The sequence below is a fragment of the Bubalus kerabau genome, chromosome X, assembly GCF_029407905.1.
Source record: "Bubalus kerabau isolate K-KA32 ecotype Philippines breed swamp buffalo chromosome X, PCC_UOA_SB_1v2, whole genome shotgun sequence".
In the NCBI taxonomy this organism is placed as follows: domain Eukaryota; kingdom Metazoa; phylum Chordata; class Mammalia; order Artiodactyla; family Bovidae; genus Bubalus; species Bubalus kerabau.
Genome location: NC_073647.1, coordinates 63,052,540 through 63,075,437, shown reverse-complemented (window position 1 = coordinate 63,075,437; position 22,898 = coordinate 63,052,540). Strand labels below are relative to the sequence as shown.

The following is a 22,898-nucleotide window of genomic DNA, read 5'->3' as shown; positions in this document are numbered from 1 at the left end:
CAGGATCAGGAAGATCCCCTGGAGAAGGGAACAGCTACCCCCTCCAGTATTCTTGGGCTTCTCTGGTGGCTCAGAAGGTAAAGAACCTGCCTGCAATGTGGGAGACCTGGGTATGATCTGTGGGTTGGGAAGATCCCCTGAAGGAGGGCATGACAACCCACTCCAGTATTCTTGCCTGAATCCCTATGGACAGAGGAGCCTGGTGGGCTACACTCCATGGGGTCGCAAAGAGTCGGACACGACTGAGCGACTTTCACTTACACTTTCAGAAATTGTCAAGCAGGGTACAAATTCAGCTGGTAAAAAACTAGAAACCCACATAGAGTCAGGCACTTTATTACTGAAGAGGCAGTAAAAGCAAGGCCAGCAATGGGATCTGTTCCCTGTGTCCCTGTTGCACAGGATGACACTGAAACAAAAGGGGCCAGATGACATGCAACCGGAATGGCGGCACACTGCGTTCCTGAGTAGCAACTCCACACCTCCGCTAAGCAGCTCTATGGCTTGCAGCAGAACCCTCTGGGGCAAGGGCAAGGGAGAAGGGAGGCAGGCAGAAAAATCCCATGCCTCACCAGAATGAGGGAGGCAGATGAGAAACTGCCCCATGACAGCCTCCCTCCAAACAGAAAGCTGAGTGTCTTGAATCCCCATGAGATTGCCTATCTTTCCAGGTTCCAGGAGGCTCATGGAGCATTCTGCCAAGGCCTAGGACTTCCTGCAGTTGAGCCTTGCCTATGTGGAAAGACACACCTCAATTTTGCCTGGCCATAGGTCAAGTGCCCAAAAGCTGCATGTGGCTAGTGGATACCATATTGGACAGTGCAGTTGTGTAACATGCCAAAGTCAGAACCACTGGGCTGTAGAGAAGGAAAACTTCATGATGTATCATGTGTGTATGTTGGGGGTGAGGAGGGAGTCAGGGCAGCTTATTGCTGCCGCCTCAGGGGGGATTGGAGGACAGTGGTGAAGCAGTTACCCAGGGTTAGGAGATGTAGTGGTGGAGGGAACAGAAGGGCGCCACAGATGCATGAATTTGCTCCTTCCTGTTGTCTTCTCTTCCCCACGGCCTCTCACCAGAGCTCTGGCTGCTCTTGGGGTGCAGTATCGGACAGAGGCCGGAACAAGGCTCTTCTACTCCCACACGACGGCCCCATATGTGGCATATGTGCCACGTTCTCTGGTCGCAGTCTCTCCAGCCATGTCCCCAGGGCACTGTTTATATTTCTGCCCTAGTCCTCTGCCATCTTTCACCTGGAAAGGCCTACCTTCTTTTCAAATCCTGCCTCTTCTCCCACAGTCTGCCTATGACAATTCCTTTTCCCTATTCTTTCATCTTTTAAATTCTGGGTTTCTGAAAAAACATCTTGGTTTTCAAACTGTCCTCTAACTTCTCTCCTAAGCTTGGCTTCATTTTCTCCTTCCCTTTAGTCCCACTTTTCCCCTGCATTTTCCCCCAAGCATTCCTTGTGTCTTCATCCCTTCTGCACAGGCCCAGCCCATACATACTGACTTCCCCTTCTCTGCCCTTGGCTTATTACTTTCAACTTGGAATGGGAGCACTAAAAGTGGCAGAGAAGACTTGGGGGCTCATTTCCTAGAGTGGCACCAACCTCATCAATTGAGACCAGACCTGGGTCAAGCTGGGCTACTTCCAGAAAACCTTCAGCTGCCTTTTGGTGATAAGCATTATCACCCTTAATTTCCACATAAGGACACAGAAGTTCTAAGAGGTGTAGGGACTTGCCCAAGTTAGGTAGCAGAGCCAGGATTCTAACCTTGTGTTCCTTTGACTACAACATAATTCAGTGCAAATATTGGAGCTGCCATTTTTAATCACTTCTCTGTACCTTTTCTCAAAAGCCCAATGATGTATTGTGAATATGAATTTGCTTAGTTCATTAGGAATCATCCTAAGAGCTCTTTAGAAGGATGCCCCAGTGCTGACAGCATCTTCTGTCATTTCCTAACTGCAGAATTTATTGCTTGTCTCACCAGTTTCCTTTTGGATTTGAATGTACTTCTCGTGGGAACTGTTTTAATAAAGTGACAGTAATCCACTTAAAGAATTTTATTGCTTAAAAACACAGACTAGAAAAAAAAAAAAAAACACAGACTAGAAAATCTTAATACAGCTAGAAATAAATGAACTGGCCCAGGGTTTTTAAGGATGTTTTCACAGGCATCTGTTTTTGGTTTGGGTCATGTAGCTTGCAGGAGTTCCCAGACGAGGGACTGAACCCTGGCCACACCAGTGAAAAGCCTGGAATCCTAACCAGTAGGCTACCAGGGAACACTCACAGGTATCTGTTTTTTCCTAACCTTTTCTGGTGGGGGTTAGGATGAAGCGGTTCAGCATAAGGATAACAGCTCAGAATTTCACCTCTGCTCTAACTATTCCCATAGCTGCCAAATAACAACCAGGCACAATTCTAAAAATACTAACAATGGAAAGAAGATGGTGGCAGCAAGAAATTTCCCCTGAGCAGGAAAACAGCTGCTAATGCCTCAACAAAGATATCTCACAATTTAGTATCAACTGCTGCCAGGAAGGCATTTAAATTCACTGTGGTGGGTTCTAGCACTTGGCAGAAATGGTTTGACTTTGTTCTGTTTCAGTAAATATTTGAAACAAGCAGAAGAAAAAGTAAAATCTATGCAGACTGGCTATATAGCCTTCGGATTAAGACTGTCTGCCTTTGGCAAGCATGGCCAAATTATCTGATGGCACCATAGTAGAGAAGCATTTAAGAAATTCTTAAAACTTTATAAAGAAGCCAAGTCTCATAGTTGAGCTGGGTCTTCAGGTCCTACAGAACTAGCCAAAAAAAAGGTTCAGAGAAGCAAATACAAATGATTTGGCATAAGGCAATGAAAGGAAAAGAAACAGGCACAGTTTATCTAGACTTCAGTCTGGATGGTGAATCGAAGGCCTGGGTGCCAGATTGAAGACTCTCCTCACTTCTTCAGGAAATAGTTCAGTTTTTCCTGTAGATAACTGAGCTGTAGGGAGAGGGAGAAAAAACATGAAAAATTCATCTGAAATCTTAAGTTCCATTACTTGATCTAGAATTTACTTATGTAAACCAAATGGAAAGACTGTTATTTGGCATTTATAAGGTTATCTCATGCAAAGAGTTGACTCATTGGAAAAGACTCTGATGCTGGGAGGGATTGGGGGCAGGATGAGAAGGGGACGACAGAGGATGAGATGGCTGGATGGCATCACTGACTTGATGGATGTGAGTTTGAGTGAACTCCAGGAGATGGTGATGGACAGGGAGGCCTTTGTGTCCATGCGGTCACAAAGAGTCGGACACGACTGAGCAACTGAACTGAACTGAACTGAACTGAAGGTTATCTTACTTAGTCTTAAAATGTTAAAAAAGAACAGTGCCAGTCAACTTTTAAGTTCAGATTCCATCACTTGCATCTTCCTCTAATCTTTTCCTACCTCAATTTCTCCTATATACTTCTAGCACAGAAGTTTTTCTGAGTTACTGTCCAGGTGAAAAAGCTTTTAAGGTTTATTATGAACTACACCAAAAATCTAAACTCTTAAGCCTGGCATCACCACCTCTGAGCCATTGTGCATGCTACTTTCTATACAGAATGCCTTTGTTTCTCTGTCTCTTTATTAAACCCTGTGTCTGTGTGTGCTCAGTTGCTCAGTCGTGTCCGACTCTTTATGACCGCATGGACACAAAGGCTCCTCTGTCCATGGGATTTTCCTGGCAAGAATACTGGAGTGGGTTGCCATTTTGTGCTCCAGGGAATCTTCCCGACCCAGGGATCGAAACCCAGTCTCTTTTGCATTGGCAGGCAGATTCTTTACCACTGGGCCACCTGGGAAGCTTATTAAAACCCTACCCACCTCTTAAGGCCCTAAACACCATTTCTCTATGAAGTTTTCTCTAATCTCCATGGAGAAAAGTGAGTTCTCATTCCTTTAAATTCCTATCCCTCTCATGGATTTCTCCCCAACTGGAGGCAGAGATTGTGTCATAAGCATTTTGTAGTTCCCTGCAGAACCTAGCTTTAAGTAGGCACGCAATGAATCTGTGTTGAATAAATGAGCTAACATAAAGGGCTTCCCTGGTGGCTCAGCTTGTAAAGAATCCACCTGCCATGTGGGAGACCTGGATTTGATCCCTGGGTTGGGACGATCCCCTGGAGAAGGGAAAGGCTACCCACTCCAGTGTTCTGGCCTGGAGAATCGCTATGGACAGAGGAGCCTGGTGGGCTACAGGCCATGGGGTCGCAAAGAGTCAGACATGACTGAGCGACTCAGCACACAGCACACAAAGGACTCTAAGTGAATAGAGTACAGCAATAGTTCTATGTTGAAAATAGCACTTCCCCAATATTAACTACTTACATGGAGGAAAATGAAGATGTTTAGTGGGTGTTGAAGCAATCGTGGCATTAACTGTTCACATGGTTGTATATAAGCAGTACTTGGGTGAGTGATGTGCCGAGGGGAAGGGCATATACAGAACGTGGGAATTCTCCTGACCTTGTTGGTATGGGGATGGACATGGGGGAATGGCATCACTACCTTAAGAGCCCCATACTAGGGAATTCCCTGGTGGTCCAGTGGTTAGGACTCTGCACTTTCACTGCTGAGGTTCATTGCCTGGTCAGAGAACTAAGATTCCCCAATCTGAATGGGGCAGCCAAAATAAATAACTAAAAAGAGCCCCATGCTAAGTCCATCCTCATAATAAGACCACCAGTCTCTTTAAAACCATTATCCTATTCTTAACCAGCATACATTTCTGTACAGCTGCTTGACCTTCACTAATCCCACACTGCTCTCTTCTCTCTGCTCACTCTTTGGGGGCTTTAAATAATGGTCTTTCAAGTTAGAAATCAAGCCTATGCCCTTAACGCTCCCTTCTCCTTCAATGCCCAGAAACTGACCTGAGTCCCATCAATTCTAACTTTAAAATATATTCTCTCATATATAAATGTTCACAGCAGCATTATTCGTGATAACCAAAAGGTGGAAACAACCCAAGTGTCAACTGATGGATAAGCAAAATGTTGTATATCTGTACAATGGAATATTATTCAGCCATAATATAGAATCTAGTACTGACATATTCCACAACATGGTTAACTTTGAAAACATTATGCCAAGTGAAAGAAGCCAAACACAAAGACCATGTATTTTATATTTCCTTTTATATGAAATAATCAGAATAGGCAAAGTAGGCTAGTAGAAAGAAGATTAGTGGTTACCTAGAGCTGGGGGGTGGGGATGGGTATGGAGTGTGTGGGAGGGTCAGAAGACATGGGAAGTGACTGCTAATGGGTACAAGTTTCTTTTGGGGGTGATGAAAATGTAAAATTGATTGTGGTGATGAATGCACAATTCTGTGAACATACTAAAAGTCACTGAATTGTACAGTTTAAATGGGTGAATTGTATGGCACATGAATTTATATCCCAATAAACAGTTATAAAACATCTTATTGCATTTAAAAATATATATATTCTTTCTGAATGAAATAATGCCATTTTCAGCAACATGGATGGATCTAGAGACTATCCTATTAAGTGAAGTATTAAGTCAGAGAAAGACAAATATCATATCACTTGTATGTGGAATCTAAAAAATGGTACAAATGAACTTATATACAAAACAAAATAGACCCACAGACATAAAAGCAAATTTATGGTTACCAAAGGAGAAAGAGTGGGGAGGGATTAATTAGGAGTTTGGGATTAACATATACGTGTTTGTTGCTGTTTAGTAGCTAAGTCGTGTCTGACTTTTGCAATGTCCATGGGACTTCCCAGGCAAGAATCAAACTCACATCTCCTGTTTGGCAGGTGGATTCTTTAACACTGAACCATCAGGGAACCCCATATACATATTACTATGTATAAACTAGATAAACAACAAGGACCAATTGTATAGCACAGGGAACTATACTCAGTATCCTGTAATAACCAATAATGGAAAAGAGTCTGGAAAGAGATGGCTCCAGTGGTAGAGCCCACCTGCAATGTGGGAGACTCAGGAGACTCAGGTTCAATCCCTGGGTCGAGAAGATCCCATGCAGCAGGAAATGGCAAGCCACTCCAGTATTCTTGCCTGGGAAATCCATGGACAGAGGAACCTGGCAAGCTACAGTCCACGGGGTCACAAAGAGTCAGACACAACTGAGCACATGATGGATGGATGGATACACACACACACACACACACATATATATACACACACACATACACACAAATATAACTGAATCACTTTGCTGTACACTTGAAACTGACACAACATAGTAAGTTAACTATACTTCAGTAAAAAAAGAGAAAATATTTATTCTATCTCCATTTCCACCTCCTTATTTCAAGTTACCATCATCTTTTGTTAGACTACAACACAGCCTCCTAACTGCCCTCTCAGCTTCTAGTCCTGTCCTCCCACAATCCATTCTCCAGATATCAATAATCAAAGGGATCTTTAAAACTTTTAAATTAAATGTCACTTTCCTGCTTTAAACTCTCCAAGGTTTCCCATTGCATTCTTAAGACTAAAACCCATCCTCCTTATCATGGCCTGCAAGGGACCATACAATATGGCCTCTGCATACTTCACCAACCTCACGTTGAGTCACTTCCTTGCTTTAAATACTTGAGGTCCTCAAAGAGACCAAGCTCTTTTCCCAGTGTGGGACCTGGCATATGCTCCACCCAAGAAGCTCTTCATATCCTTTTTGCTTGGACTTACCCTTCAGGTCAGCTTAAATATCACTTCCTCAGAAAGGCTGATTATGATCCCCCCTCCAAATTTAATTCAGGACTCTCTTTATTCAAAGCACACCCCGGACTCTCCTTCATAGCTCTCCTTTATTATTTGCACCTTTATATTTGTATTATAATTTGTTTACTATTGATCTTCCCTGCTAGACTGTTCATTCCATTAGGACAAGTATTGTATCTGTCTTATTCAACACTGTGTGTACATCCAGTGCTTTTCACTTAATAGGCATTTAATACCTGCTGAATGAGTGAATTTTCACAAAGACTTTGTTTCAACCTGCTACCCTCATTTAGAAGATTTGGGCCACTACTATTCCTATGAAAAGAACAGCCAGAAATGAGATTGGGGGATTCTTTCTATCAAATAATTTATTGTATCAAACAAATAATTTTCTGGTTGATGTGAAAACACACTTCTCACCTGCTCAGTTTTTTCTTCTTTCTGTAACTTAAGCTGCTCCAGCACAGAGTGTAAATGATTCTGGAAAGCAAATCATATAAATGATGAATGCTGAGTCTCAAAGGAAAAGAGAACCAAGAGAGACAAAGAGTTTGGCAAATAATTTGATAAATTAAAAAAAAAAACTGTTGTAACAAAAGGCTTTTAAAAAGGATTTAGAAAAAGACTGTCTTTATGTGTGTAACTGAATCACTTTGTGAAACAGAGACTGGCACAACACTGTAAATCGACTATACTTCAATAAAAAAAATTTAAAAAGGATTTAGAGTTTAAAAACTATGCTCTCCAACTACAGGGACATTTGATTTGATTTTTTGACCCTACAAAGCAGTTTTTTTCTTGCCCTAAAACAAACAGTTAAATGCCTCCATTTTACCTTTCTCTAGCTTAGCACAAATCCTTTGACTGTGGTGAACCATTTAAAAAGCTGGCCTGGAATTAGTTGCTGACTCTTTCATTCCCCTGCACTCGGACAGAATATTATCATTCTTAACTAATACTGCATGCAATAGTAATCACGATATCTGTATCTTTCAGAGTATGTCCACATCTATTATCTCACTTGGTTATTCTGAAGGACAACACTCTGAATAAGTACAGTTCTGTATCAAGTTTCTCCCCTTCAATGAGAAAAGCTCTACAGAAAAACAATCTGGCAAGAAATTCCCCAAATGCTTCAGAATTTCCCTCACTATAAAAGGGGAAGAAACATGGCCTAGACATACATTTTCCTTTTGCTGAAATGTGTATTAGTAATATATGCATTAATTTGTATTAATAAAACTCAAGCACGATATTAATTCTTATTCAAGCAGGCATCATGAAATTTAAAAATTAACTAATTCTCTTTCATTGCAATGAATACATTTTGATACAGAGATACAGAGGAATAGAATTCAATCTATGCTCTACCACTTACTGTGGTCCCTGGCAAATTACTGAACTTTGAATTTCAATTTCTTATCTATAAAATGGGAATAGTGACAGTACCTGTATTTCAGGGATGTCAGGATGAAATGTAGTAACACATGTAAAATGCTTAGCTCTGTGTATGCCTTTCACATTGTTAAATGTTTCATATTGGCAATTATTATTTCAAGTCTGCTGGTCCCTTCCCCCAAATGCTTATATAGGATGAACAAAATTACTCAGGTAAAACAAAATATGGCTATCTTTTATTAGGGATTTCTAAAGCGGTTGCTCAGGTTCATGAATGAACTAGAATGCTGTGCAGAGATGAGATGAGTGGAAAACACAGAGATGGGATTTTGAAAGTAAGATATCTAGATATCTTTATACCAGCCAACAAGAATTTACCTTGAGTGTCAGGTTTTCCACTTTCTTGATGAGATCCTTCTGTCTTTGTGCCCTGTGCTGAATCTCATGGAGCATTTTCTCTGCGTATTGAGTGTACTTCTGAATTTCCATGACTAACACAGAGAGACAAAAACCTCAGGTATCTATTAAACAAGGCCTAAACTAGTGGACCAAGGTCCAAATCAACTAAAACTCCAGTACATATTTGAGCAATAATTTCTCAAACTTAACTTTGCATCTAATGCAAGTTCAAAGTCAGTCTTTAGTACTGGCACTCACTCTGGCCCACCCTTTTGTTTTTCCCTCTAACTTACCCATTGAGCTGGTTCCCTCCTTTGCCTCATACTGGTCATATTCAATCAACTTGGTTCGTAGCTCCCTTTCCATATCCTCGTCATAACAATCTTCCTCCTCTTCATCATCATAGTCCTCCTCCTCCTCTTTATCATCCTCCTCAGTGTTATTGCTAGAATCATTGCGCATCTCCTGAAGCACATAATATTCTAAGGGTTTTAAAAAAGAGGAAGGTGAAAACATTTGAAGCTTTTCAAATGACTCCCACTCCAGCTGCAATTATACTCCCCCTCAAGTTTACTGGGCAACCAATGAATTTCATAAATAATTTTTCTCACAGGAAGATGATTCCCTTTATAAAACAAGGACAGAAAATACGAAACAGTGTAAGACTCATTCATGTATTCAATGATCAAAATATTTAGACAACCAAGGGCCCATAGGAATTTTAGAATAGCAGTGATGGATGGGATATTAGAACCCCAATATAAAACCCCTTAACTTGAGGGACCAATAAGAGGCAAGAAGGGCAAAGGGATCATTTCTTTGTGATTGGCCTGTGAGTCTGTGGAGAATGGGCCTACACACAGTCAACACTTGCTCTCTCTGAATCTTCTGCTTGGCCTTTATTAGCACACCTGGTAAGGTATGACACCGCTTATAGCTGCTCCTTCCTGAGGCTATTGCATAGCTAGGAATGGAGCCTTGACTTTCTATTTCCTTGGTTTCATCGTCAGCAATGACCTCCCACCCTAAAAGCAGAGGAAGTCAAGGAAAAGGCAGAAAGAAAGAAGGCAATGTTGAAAGGGAAAAGGCTCTCTATCTGAAAGTGCTATTTAATTTAGTCCAACTTCAGGCCATTTGTAGCTGGATTCCTAGTATGGATAAATGTTTTATATTGAATTACACAAGTAGATTGTTTCTATTATATGAATGTACTGTTCCTAGCTAGAAAGTAACATTACCCCAAATTCTAAGTTCTATACATTAACGTCAGCACACAAATACCAGAAATGAGGGCTTGTCACCAAGTGCATTTGAGGTGGAACAAACTGCACAGAAAATATTTAGTATAAAAGGATACGGGCCTTGACAGCTTCGGCATCTGAACACAGCAGTCTTTTCACTTCCTTTTCCACCTCAGGAGATTCAACGTGCTGAACCACAGTAGGGAAAAAAGGAATACCAATAATGTCATTTAACACCCTGTGTTTTGCAGGAATGGCCTTTTCCTACATATGAAGGAATTAAAAAATTTAGGCTTAAGATACATCCAATCAAATTTCTACTTTAAACAATGCTGTTTATGAAGGAAACTTTGATCGGGGTCTATATTTTTGTACAGCAAGCTTATTTTTCCCAATCAATTACTTGAGACATTTAATCTTTTCAATCGGCAACTCTAAAGGCTCTCTCAGAAGTACCACCCTTAAGTTGCAGTTATTAATTATTTGCATTGACCCTTACTAGCAAAAAACTACAATTTTTTGCTACTTAGACATAATTTTGTGTAAAGACCCAAATTCCCAGATTCTACTTTCCCACATCTTTATTAGAGAGTTTCCTATAAAAACAAGACCCTAGCCTGTTTTTATACACATTCTCACTTAAATCCAGTTTTAGACAATTATCTCCATGGCAACCAATTCATCGTGCCACAAATAGAAATTAGAACTTTGAGGGGGAATAAGCAATTCCAAAAAAACTGCTGGTAAAAGTGAACTCTGGCTTCCAAGAAAATTTTTTAAAATAAATATCACAGAAAAGAAGCAGATTAAGATACCAAGACTACTGATCAAATTGCATCTTCTGCTCTAGGAGCTGTCAAACATTAAACAATGAATTCTTCATTTTTCAGTGAATCAAATTCAGTCTATGTGTATGGGAGTGGGGGTTACAGGTGAGAAGGAAGGCTCAAAAGTAAACTTGATAATTTTTTGGGTTTGTTAAAAGCTGCAAAATAAAATCCACTCTAGGTAAACAATAAGGTTATATTATGATTTGTCTACCTCAGAAAGGTCCATTTCTTCAATTTGTTTGAAATCAGCAACCTATGAATGAGAAGACAGTAAACAATGAAGTTGTTCTATCTTACTAAAGTTTAAAGAGTTCTAGACCCATTCTTAACATAGTTTTCTATTTAGTAGACACTCAATAAATGCTCTAGACTAACAGTATAAAGCCAAAGCAACTGTGTTCATAGATTAAACATAGTAAAACTATCAATTCTTCCCCAATTGATCTATAGCTTTAATGCAATTCCTATCAAAATTCCAACAACGTTTTATGTAATACATGACAAACTTATTCTAAAATGTATATGGAAAGGTACAGACTCTAGAATGGCTATAATAATCTTGAATAAAAAATAAAATAAAATAAATCTTCCTGATTCCAAGACTTATTACAAAGCTACATTGTGGAATTGGTGATCAACACACAGATCAGTTGAACAGAATAGGGAACCCAGGAAAAAAACTCACACAAATATGCCCAACTTATTTTTTTTTTTTTTGCCCAACTTATTTTTGACAAAGGTGCAGAAGCAATACAATGGACAAAGGGCAGCCTTTTTAACAAATGGTGCTGCAGATTTTGGACATGCAAAGAAAAAAAAGGAAGAATCTTGAACTAACCTTCAAGTACAAAAATTAACACAAAAATAGATTGCAAACTTAAATGTAAAACTTTTTTTAAAAATAGGAGAAATCTTCAGGATCGGGCTAGACAAATAGTTCTTATAATTGACATGAAAAACAAGATCCTTAAAAGAAAACAAAATCAATAAATTGGACTTCATCAAACAAAAATCTTTAGCTCTTTGAAAGACCCTGTGAAGAAGTTGAAAAGACAAGTTACAGACTGGGAGAAAATATTTGCAAACCACATATCTGACAGAAAACTAGTATTTAGAATATAAAAAAGAACTTCTCAAAACTCAACAATAAAAACAATCCATTTAGAAAATGGACTAAAGGCATGAACAGACACTTCATTGAAATGGACATACAGATGGAAAACAAGCACCTGAGAAGATGCTCAACATCATTAGCCATGAGGGAAAAGTAAATACCACAGTGAGATCACTACACAATATCAGAATGACTAAAACTGAAAACTAGCGACAACACCTAATGCTGGTGAAAATGGAGAATTGGATTGTGTGAACATTGCTGGTGCTAATGTAAAATGGTGCAGCCACTCTGGAAAATGCTATGGGTAGTTTCTTATAAAACTAAATATGCAACATATCCAGTAATTGTACTCTTGGGTATTTATGCCAAAGAAATGAATACTTATGTTCACACAAAAATCTGCTGGCAGCTTTATTTATAACAATCAAAAACTGTAAACAACCCAGATGTTCCTCTATGAGCGAACAATTAAGCAAACTATGGTACATTCATAACACAGCCTACCACTCAGCAATAAAAAGGAAGGAACTTTTCATACATGCAACAGTCTGCATGGACCTTAAGGGAATTAATCTGAGTGGAAAAAAAGCCAGTTTCAAATGTTATACTTTGTATGATTCTACTTATATGACATTTTCAAAATGACAAAATTATAGAGATGGAGAACATATTAGTGATTAGCGGGGGTTAGAGCCTGGTGGTGGGGGTTGGAGGGAGGTGGGTGTAGCTTTCAAGGGCAAGATGAGGGATCCTGGTAGTGACGATACTGTTTAGTATCTTGACAGTGTAGGTAGATACACAAACATACACACGGGATAACTGCATAGAACTAAACACATGCAAGGACTTCCCTGGTGGCTCAGCAGTAAAGCATCTGCCTGTCAATGCAGGAGACATGGGTTCGATCCCTGGATCGGGAAGATCCTCTGGAAAATGAAACAACAACCCACTCCAGTATTCTTGCCTGGGAAATCCCATGGACAGAGAAGCCTGGCAGGCTACAGTCCATCGGGTTGCAAAGAGTCAGACATGCCTTAGTGACTAAACAACAACAACAAACACATGCACACACATACAGAGGAGTACAAGTAAAACTGGAGCAACTTGAAAAAGATTAGTGAATAGTGATAATGTCAATTTCTTGTTTGTGATATTGTACTACAGTTTTGCAAAAAGTTACAATGGTAAAAACTAGGTCAAGGGTACATGGTGTATCTTTTTTATTGCTTGCAACTGCATGTGAATCTACAATTATTTCAAAATAAAAAATTTAATTAAAAAAGAAGCCAAGGCATAGTACTCTTGTAGTTTTTCCAGGGTTCTACAAATCTGAGGTAAGGTTAGGAATACAACCACATTTCCCAATCCTCAGGTTCTGGCTGGGTTCACTTTAAAATAAGATTTTGAAGCTGGAAATGTTTGAAAGTGTTAGCAGAAGTTTCAAATTCATGACACACCTAGATTCCTAAACACTAGCCTATAACTTCAAGAGTCAAGTCTGTTTTTGTTCATTACATATTTCCATTTGTTAGCACACAGTGCCTGGCATGTTGCTCACACTCAATAAATGTTTACTGGACATATAAATGAGTGAACAAATGAACATCCAACTGACTGTCTCCCTCCTCCCCCACATAATCCTCTCCCAATCCACCCAGAAGACACAGAAATTGCATGCCACAAACCTTTTTTATTGTTTTGCGGAACCTTCTCTTTCTGATATTCCTAAGTGGTGGAGTAACTGAAATAAATTCAACATGGTGAAATGTATGTATGATTGATGGTAGTCACATATTTATCTGAATTGGACAGAGAAAGCTCACACTATAAGCTACAGACTCATGACACGACTTGTTGTTTTAAGAGTGTCTAGATGCCTCCTGAACCAAATACCTAAGTGCGACAACAGATCCTTGGCTCACAAGTAATCAGAACTCAGCAGATAAATATAGTTAGCCAGAATGAGCAAGGGACTGTTGTTGACTTACTGCCATGCTTCCAGGTATATTTTTTCTTTCTTTGCTTTTCAGCTTTCCTGATTGCTTTAGGATCAGTAGAGGTTACTGGTTCTTCAGGAGAAGGGTGAATATCAGCATCAGCAGTGCACACAAGCATCTACATTTGACAAAGACAAAGAAGCTGACCATGGCCACAAATCTTCAGTTAGTAATAGATCATGATCATTCTTACCACCAGAAATCCTGGGGCACAGAAGGAGAATGATACTTGGCATTTCCAGAAAACCAAGTATTACATACTCTCATATTCATTCCCTCTCTATCTCAGCAGCACTGCATATGGACGCTGAGGGGTTTTTGTTTTGTTTTGTTTTTTGCTCAAGTGCTTACCACTGCAGAAGGAATACGGCTGAAAAAAAAGATATATCTTAGCATTCTGATTTAGAAAGAAAATAAAAAAATCAACAGTAGAGATGATGAACAAGAACCAGTGTAAACCTCCCGAGTTAGCAGGAAGTTCAGACGAAGATCCCAGATGTTCATATTTTTCAAATAATGATAAATGGCAAACAGGAGGCTCTAAAAGCTATTTGGATAAAATTAAGTAGTGAAAAGTGATGGATCAAACACCAAACTAGCACATGACATTGTATTCCTGTGCAATTGAGCTGGAAATTAGAAATGACAAACAGGTGAAAGGAGAATTGAAAGAAAGAAAGAAAAGGAGGAAGAAAGGAAATCCTAAAAGGATATGAGGGTGAATAGATTAAGAAAGCTTGTCCATACCTGGGAAACATCTGCCGTTTTATAAAAACTTTGTCTATCCAGAGTTTTTAGGCTTCCAATAACACAAGGCAAATCAACCAGCTTAGCAGCTAGTGAGACATTGTCTACCTCAACAACTGCATGACGTGCGTCAGCTAAAGAAAAGTAGAAAAAATTAAGGTTCACATCTTCCCAATGTACTCTTAAAACTGATGGTTTGAATAATGAAGACTTATGTGAGACAGATGAGTCTTTCATTGAAATATTATTTCTCATAATGCTAGAACTGGGTACACAACCAGCAACTTCCCAGAGCAAAGAAAATGGAGTATATGGAGCTCTTTTTTTTTTTCCAGTTTTATGTCACTCAATCAAAAGTAGATAAGTTTCTTGGTAATGGTTGTGAACTAAAAGTGAATGAAGCAGTAAATCTTCATTCTCATCTTGAAAGACCAACTCCATTCATTCAAACCCATTCATTTGGACACCATTAGGAGCACTTGATCATGTCACTGAACGTGGGTGTTTTCAAAGGGAAGGGTTGATTCTAGAATAGTACTAGTAAGTCTCAAGTTATAATCTCTAGTTAAAGTCACAAAGGTAAAATTCTATACAATAGCCAGAGAGAGAGAGAAACAATACACTACCTGAGTGCTGGGATTATGGGCCATTTAAAATTTTATTCTTCATATACCTTTCCATATTTAAAAATCTAATAAATACTATAAAGATACGTCACTTTTGTGAACAAAAAATAGTAAATTCACTTGTTATTCCCCTAGACAGTCAGAAAAACTTGCATCTAGAAGACAATCACCAGTATGTAAATCCCACAGTTGACCTCCAAGTTCTTTCTTATACACACCATGATAATTACCTCGAGTTTTATGCAAGTTCTATTTTCTTTCCTCTTAAAAAGAAGAGATGGGAGTGACTGAAGCCTCTCTTTGAGTTCATCAAGGCAGAGACCACATTGTATTCTTTGCCACATCCTTGGCATCTAATACTATGCCTGACACACAGCAATCCCTTAATGAATTACTATTCAATGTATGGTGAATGGATATTAACTACTTACAAAATAAGTCAATTTTTAGTTTATTATTCATGGAGGAACTTCCAGAATGCACCATCTTTCTGACAGTGGAAGCATGTTCCTAAAAAGGAGGTAAATTGAAAAATCAGAAGGATCAACCATCAACTTAGCAGCTAATAGAAAGATATGTCAGAGACAGTCCTCCTTTAAATAAAACCTTAAACTTCTCAAACTTTAGGAAGAGTGCCATGTACCATGTGATACTGTGCACTGTGAAGTCAAGTTAGGAAGAAGTTGACTCTAATCTCACTGTTGTCTCTCAGTAGCTACAGATAACGCCTTCTCCTAGCTGTACATTCCTGGTTTTCACTGTTCCTTCAGTGGTAGTTGCTAAGGGAAGGCTTAGCTGCAGTTTACTGGGTATATTTGTTGTTGTTGTTGTTCAGTCGCTCAGTCATGTCCAGCTAATTATAGGGTATATTAATTAACCCCAAGTGAGGAAATACCTTTCTGAAGCCCATCCTTAATATACCTTTCTTAGACTAAATAATACTTGAACACAGGTATCAACAGGGGAAGAAACCCTAACACAATGTTGAGGTGAACTTCCACAGCCTCGCATGGTGATGAATCTGAGGAGACAGTGCTGACCACTCGACTGCCCCTTTTGAGGTGACAGAAAAGAACTCTATTTTAGAAGAGTCCTGTCTTGGCTGTCCAGTGAGCAAAGCTCTTAGCATCGGTGATAAGTGACTGAGTCCATCATCGTCCTACCCGTTTGCCAGGAATTCAACCAGGAAGATAAGTGGCATGTGCAGGATGAAAAAAAATACCACTTAAAAGAGTACTTGCTGGGATAGAACTGCCAATAGAACATGACTCCTGGGAAACAAATGTTCTTGGTTTTATAGCCTATCTTAAATAAACAGAAATATTTAAGAATCCAAGCAAAGCTAATACCTATGCAGTGAAGATAACTGGTCTGAGATACAAGGGTTTCTTACCACAGGCAGACGCAATATAAACTGGTTCTCAAGTTCGTGAGGAGGTTCATCCTGGCTGCTACTCATCTCTTTTTTTTCGAGTTCTTGAAAACAGAAATAAAACCAACAGAAAGTTACTAAAAATTCCTCTTGCTCCCTCTACCGACCACTTCTGGTAGTACTGGTTAAATTATACGATATCTTGCTAATAACCCTCACTGGAATGATGTGTATACAGCTTGGAAACATCTTATTTGATATATCTTGATTATTTCTAAAAGCCATCTTGCGAGCATGTGAGCTAAGTTGCTTCAGTCGTGTCCAAAGATTTGGGACCCTATGGGCCATAGTCTGCCAGGCTCCTCTGTCCATGAGATTCTCCAGGCAAGAATACTGGAGTGGGTTTCTATGCCTTCCTCCAGGGGATCTTCCCCACCCAGGGATCGAACCTGTGTGTCTTATGTCTCCTGCATTGGCAGGCAGGTTCTTTAACCACTAGCACCACCTGGGAAGCTATACACACACACACACACACACACACACAACGAAATATGGGCTTCTCTTGTGGCTCAAGTGTTAAAGTATCCACCTGGCAATGCAGCAGCCGCAGGAGATGTGGGTTCAATTCCTGGGTCAGGAAGATCCCCTGGAGGAGGAAATAGCAAGGCATTCCAGGATTCTTCCCTAGAAAATCCCATGGACAGAGGAGCCTGGCATGGGGTCACAAACAAGTCAGACACGATTGAGCAACTTTCACTTCACTTCATACACACATAAGGAGAAGGCAATGGCACCCCACTGCAGTACTCTTGCCTGGAAAATCCCATGGACGGAGGAGCCTGGTAGGCTGAAATTCCATGGGGTCGCTAAGAGTCAGGCCCGACTGAGCAACTTCACTTTCATTTTTAACTTTCACGCACTGGAGAAGGAAATGGCAACCCACTTCAGTGTTCTTGCCTGGAGAATCCCAGGGACGGGGGAGCCTGGTGGGCTGCCATCTATGGGGTCGCACAGAGTCGGACACGACTGAAGCAAAATACACCTTCTGTAAAGTGAATAATCTCCAAGTTAATCTTCATTTTTTAAATCTTATTTTAACTTCTATTTGAGATACATCTGTAATAGCTTGCATTTTGGGTTTCAGGATCCACACTACTTCTGAGGAATTTTTTCTCAAAAATGGAAATAAAGCCATGTACATATATGAAATCTGACAAAGTTTTCTTATGTTCTAAGGACACTGTGCTATACATCAAGTTATAAAATCTTATACTTTTAAGTTAGACAAAAAGCTCCAGATAATGTACAGTTCCTAATACTCTGTAAACCATTAATTGAGTTCTGAGTTTTCTATTTAAATCTCACTTAAAAGCAATGGGAACTTTTTTAAAAAAACACACACGTGAATATAACAAAAAAGAAGCAGACTAACAGATACACAGAACAAAGTAGTGGTTACCAGTGGAGAGAGGGAAAGGGAAGGGGAAATTTGGAGGTAGCACATTAAGAGGTACAAACTATTAGGTATAAAAATAAGCTGCAAGAATATACTGTACAACACGGGGAATGTACCCAATATTTTATAATAATAAACAGAACATAGTCTTTAAAACTCTCAATCACTATATTGTACACTTGTAACATATAGTACTGCATATCAACTATACTTCAATAAAAGAAGAAATTGGAAAGGAGGGGACAAAGAATATTTAACATTATCAGTTAACATAGAGAAAAAGGAAAAAAAAAACAACAAAAACCAAAAAAAAACAAAAACAAGTGAGTCTGAGACACTTTTATAGGTAAATCATTCACTAGTTATGGTTTCAGTCCTTTAGGTTGACTTCAGAAACTACCAGAAGAGCACAGGAGCACAAGAGAAATCAAGAACTGAGATGAGACATCCAGGATGAGACAGCAAGGGAAGGGAGAGGGAGAGAGAAAGAAAAAGGGAAAAAAGGGACTGATGATTTGTGATAGTCATTTCTCTCTTTTTCCTGCTTCATACAGTTATACAAACACATGCAACTCATAAATACAAAAACTAAATGTAAAGGTAAGGGGAAAAGTTAATTTAAAAAATCTTGGAACTGGGTACACTGCCTAATATAAAAGCAACAAACATTTATGATAGGGAGCAGAAGTACAGATTCACAGAAGTAGCAGAAGTACAGAAGAACTAGCTGCTAAGCAAGATTTTATCAGATCAGTAGTAACTTTTAGATTTCTCAGCAGAACTAAGACTAGGGCATTTTGTTCATTTCAGTGCTTTCTGGCAACTCCTCTCTTATGAAAGAAAGAATGTAAGAACTTGGAATCATTTCAAAGAAGGTAATCACCCTTAGTTGAAATGAGTTTTAATGAATTTTTTTAAAGATCTGCTACCTGAAAATTTGGCTTAGACAGTAAAGAATCCGCCTGCAATGCAGAAGACCCGGGTTCGATCCCTGGGTCGGGAAGATCTCCTGGAGAAGGGGATGGCTTATGCACTCCAGTAGTCTTGCCTGAAGAATTCAATGGACAGAGGAGCCTGGCGGGCTATAGCCCATCGGGTTGCAAAGAGTCAGACATGACTGAATGACTAACACAGTTTCACTTTATACAATGAACTGGTTGTATCATCTTCAAGAAAAGCATCCACTTTTTTGCAGCAAGCACTCTTTGATACCGAATTAAATTAACAGGACCGCTCTTCACCATTCTCTCTCTCTCTCACGCGCGTGTGCACACACATACACACACACACACACACACATTTCACTAGCTCCACCTCATTTCACCAGAGTTAGAACTGGAATTAGAATTATAGCTAGATGGAGAGTGCCTGATCGCGTGCTCCCAGCAGCATAACTCAGCACAAGCCTAAGCTGGTACTTTCTCAAGTTCATTGCCGCTGGCTGCAGTTTGGAGGCAATGACCACTCCATCCTTATCCAAGCAGGGCACTAAGCTCCCAAAGGCAGAGCGCGGCTCCGAGTCTTTGATCCCATTTCCCTAGAAAATCTCTCTCGGGTCCAAGGGGCCCTAAGCCTTAGCGTCACCCCAGGCCAGCTTGGAAGGGTAGCACAGCACGAAGCCCTTTGGTGCCCATCATGCGCCCTTCGACCGACGGACTCACCCGCTCCTCCGCTGATTGGCGCTGGGACCGCCTCTCTGCCCAGAGGGTTTCCAGAGGGCGAGCGGGCTACCAGGCTGCGTCCAGCGTTGGCGGGATGCAGGCGACCGGCTGACTTTGTAGCCACAGGTAGGAGCCTCGCGCGCCACCCCTCCCCACCTCGCCACGCCTCCTCCACCGCCAGCCCAGCGTACTGGAGGGTGGCCTCGAGGCGGCGGCTAGCTCGCCGCGTGCCTGGGAGGGGCGGCACGAAGGGTTCTGATCGCCACGGGGAAACGGCCTCTCTGGGGCCTCACGGAACAAGGCTGCAGAACAAACACCCTTGACCCAGGGACGACCCTTGGAACGGCCGTGGGAGTTTTGCCAGTACACAGTGATATCTGTACAAGGGCTGGCACAATCGGTTGCACTGCAAAATCCATTGGGTTCGACAGATTTGTTAGAGAGGTGACCTCGTCTGGTGACAAATACACTGCCGCGCAAACCCATTAAATAACAGAATCCGAGTCCCAGCTACTTTAACGGAATTAACTGATCCCTTCTCAACGAAGTCACTATTTTATATCGTTTGTACAAAAGATAGCAGGTAGTCCGTTTATTTTTTCTTGTGGTCACCACAGTTCAAACTTCTAATAGTCCGTTTCTGACAAAGATTCTTAGAGGAAAAAAACATCTTACCTTTCTCTTGGAGTAAGTTTTCCACAGAGGCTTGGGCAGCGGCCTGGGTGCCAACGGCAGCAATGGCGGCATCACCGGGAGGGTCATCAGCAGGAGTTTGGATGCCTTGGTCACTAGCAGTTTGGGCTCCATGATCGCCAGAAGTTTCAGCTCCATGGTCAGCAGGAATCTGGGAATCTTGGAGGCTCATTACTCCTGATTTTGGATTAAATTCCGAGAAACTGGGGGGACGTGCCTCAGGGAGCTCTGTGGTCTACGTCGTTGAGATTGTTAAAATGGCTTCCTGTTGCGTCACGAGATCTAACAGAAGCCAGGATTTCCTAAAATGATGTCAGAGGTATCCCCCTTAAAGACACAGGGGTAATATTAGAAATATTATGGGGTGCCTGTTAGAAGATTATAGCCATGATGTCTCTGTTGCCTTCACTTATCTAAACTTCATGGTAAGAAATAAATATTTTTAGAAAACTAATTGTTGTATCCTCATTTCTTCTGGATACGCGATTTTTTCCTTCAATGAAGCTAAATTGCCAGAGCTTCAGATCTACGCAGAACCGTTTTTGTCCCTTTGAGAATTCAGCCACTGAACTTTAGCGTTATTTGGTGGGGGTACATTGAGGATTGCAATACAAAACGGACCGATGAAACTAGTTTTTTTATTTCCTGTAGAAAATTATTGATGGCATTTATTATATCAAAAATATTTAATAATAATTCAAAGGAAAATTATTTTCCATAACTGAGATAGTTAAGTAATCATGTGTTTAGAATCCTATGGGCACAGAGCCTGGCCGCCGGGGCCCCTAAAGTACTCCTTCTGTCCGGCCAGCCCGCTGCTGTCGCCGGAGCCCCGGCAGGCCGGGCTCTGCCGGTCATGGTGCCGGGCCAGCAAGGGGCCAGCCCGGAGGGGGCGAGCGCGGTTCTGCCCCAGGCGCGCAAGCGACAGCGCCTCACGCACCTTAGCCCGGAAGAGAAGGCGCTGCGGAGGAAACTGAAAAACAGAGGAGCAGCTCAGACTGCCAGAGACCGGAAGAAAGCTCGAATGAGTGAGCTGGAGCAACAAGTGGTAGATTTGGAAGAAGAGAACCAAAAACTTTTGTTAGAAAATCAGCTTTTACGAGAGAAAACTCATGGCCTTGTAGTTGAGAATCAGGAGTTAAGACAGCGGTTGGGAATGGATGCCCTAATGACTGAAGAGGAAGCAGAGACCAAGGAGAATGGAGTGGGGCTGGTGGCCAGGTCTGCTGAGTCTGCAGCAGGTGCAGGCCCAGTTGTCACCCCTCCAGAACATCTCCCCATGGACTCTGATGGCATTGACTCTTCAGACTCTGAGTCTGATATCCTGTTGGGCATTCTGTTCAACTTGGACCCAGTCATGTTCCTCAGATGTCCTTCCCCAGAGTCTGGCAGCCTGGAGCAGCTCCCAGAAGTGGACCCAGAAGGACCCAGTTCCTTACCGGCCTCCCCTTCTCCATCCCTGGGGACGTCATCAGCCAAGCTGGAAGCCATTAATGAACTGATTCGTTTTGATCACGTATATACAAAGCCCCTCGTCTTAGAGATGCCCTCTGAGACAGAGAGCGAAGCCAATGTGGTAGTGAAAATTGAGGAAGCACCTTTCAGCCCCTCAGAGAAAGATCACCCTGAATTCACTGTCTCAGTGAAGGAAGAACTTGTAGAAGATGACTTCATTCCAGAGCTGGGTATCTCAGATCTGCTTTCAACCAGCAACTGCCTGAAGCCATCTTCCTGCCTGCTGGATGCTTACAGTGACTGTAGCTGTGAGGGTTCCCCTTCTCCCCTGAGCGACATGTCCTCCCTGCTTGATGCAGACCATTCTTGGGAGGACCCTTTTGCCAGTGAACTCTTTCCCCAGCTGATTAGTGTCTAAGGAGTGATCCAGTGCTGATGCTCTGACTGTGGCACTGCCTGGAGGACAGCACAAAGGCCTGTGCTTCACCCAGAAAGCCAAAGTAGAGGGGGTGTGGTCCTAGAGAATTCCTTTAAAGTATTTGTTCAAGCCTCCTAGGTCACCCCAAGTATTGTCTTTTGACCTTTAGTGGTCCAGGGTACGTAGATACATTACTATGATCCAGAATTACAGCTTCTGAGGGTGTATCTTTATCTTAAGGGCGGTGGTTTGCCCTGAAGTACTTACACAAGGGTCACGCGATGTGTTTCAGACATGGAGTTAACGAATGGTCCTTTATCAATTTCTCTTTTCCCTTCTCAGCATCCCAGGCTTGCCTCCGACTTTAGGTCCTTTAGTTTGCTTCTGCAAGCAGAACACCTACCTGAGGGGGCTCCTTTTCCCTGATGTACAGTTCAAGTAAAGATCAAGAATCTTTTGTAAAATTATGGAAAACTACTATGTAAATGCTCGATGAAATCTTTCCGTGCTAGTGTAACTTTTGGACGGTGCTTTCTCCATTTATTTAAAACTACCTGTGCAATTAAAAAGTACAATGCAAAAAAAAAAAAAAAAGAATCCTATGGACAGTGTGAATTATGTAATTAACTTTCCTTTCTATGGCTGCTAGGAAACTCAGACCCAATTTCCATCCACCTCTTAACAACTGTGAACCTTACTGGCTGTTCTGCTGCTGCTGC

General features: G+C 41.1%; 2 protein-coding genes across 2 annotated transcripts; one reads left to right on the top strand and one right to left on the bottom strand.

Moving 5' to 3' along the window:
• Window positions 1-2,072: 2,072 nt before the first annotated feature.
• TAF7L (TATA-box binding protein associated factor 7 like) lies at window positions 2,073-20,532 on the bottom strand. The gene is made up of 13 exons (XM_055563803.1): window positions 20,289-20,532; window positions 16,518-16,600; window positions 15,556-15,634; window positions 14,499-14,632; window positions 13,743-13,869; window positions 13,440-13,495; window positions 10,849-10,890; window positions 9,924-9,996; window positions 9,478-9,591; window positions 8,860-9,048; window positions 8,546-8,658; window positions 7,190-7,249; window positions 2,073-3,000 (listed from the first exon to the last, which is right to left on the bottom strand). Exons 1-13 carry the CDS (start codon window positions 20,476-20,478, stop codon window positions 2,956-2,958), a joined length of 1,305 nt encoding a protein of 434 aa, XP_055419778.1. The 5' UTR covers window positions 20,479-20,532; the 3' UTR covers window positions 2,073-2,955.
• An 84-nt stretch (window positions 20,533-20,616) lies between these two features.
• On the top strand, window positions 20,617-22,179 carry LOC129640039 (uncharacterized). The gene is made up of 2 exons (XM_055565294.1): window positions 20,617-20,625; window positions 21,073-22,179. Exons 1-2 carry the CDS (start codon window positions 20,617-20,619, stop codon window positions 22,177-22,179), a joined length of 1,116 nt encoding a protein of 371 aa, XP_055421269.1.
• Window positions 22,180-22,898: the final 719 nt, after the last annotated feature.

Bases quoted from the DNA above. Each gene is read 5' to 3' on its own strand.
- TAF7L (XM_055563803.1), bottom strand. From the start codon at position 20,478: ATGAGCCTCCAAGATTCCCAGATTCCTGCTGACCATGGAGCTGAAACT. The intron at 10,891-13,439 runs GTTTGTGGCATG...TCTCATTCATAG, and splicing joins TCCGCAAAACAATAAAAAAG to GTTGCTGATTTCAAACAAAT. The intron at 3,001-7,189 runs GTGAGAAGTGTG...CTCTCCCTACAG, and splicing joins AAGAAGAAAAAACTGAGCAG to CTCAGTTATCTACAGGAAAA.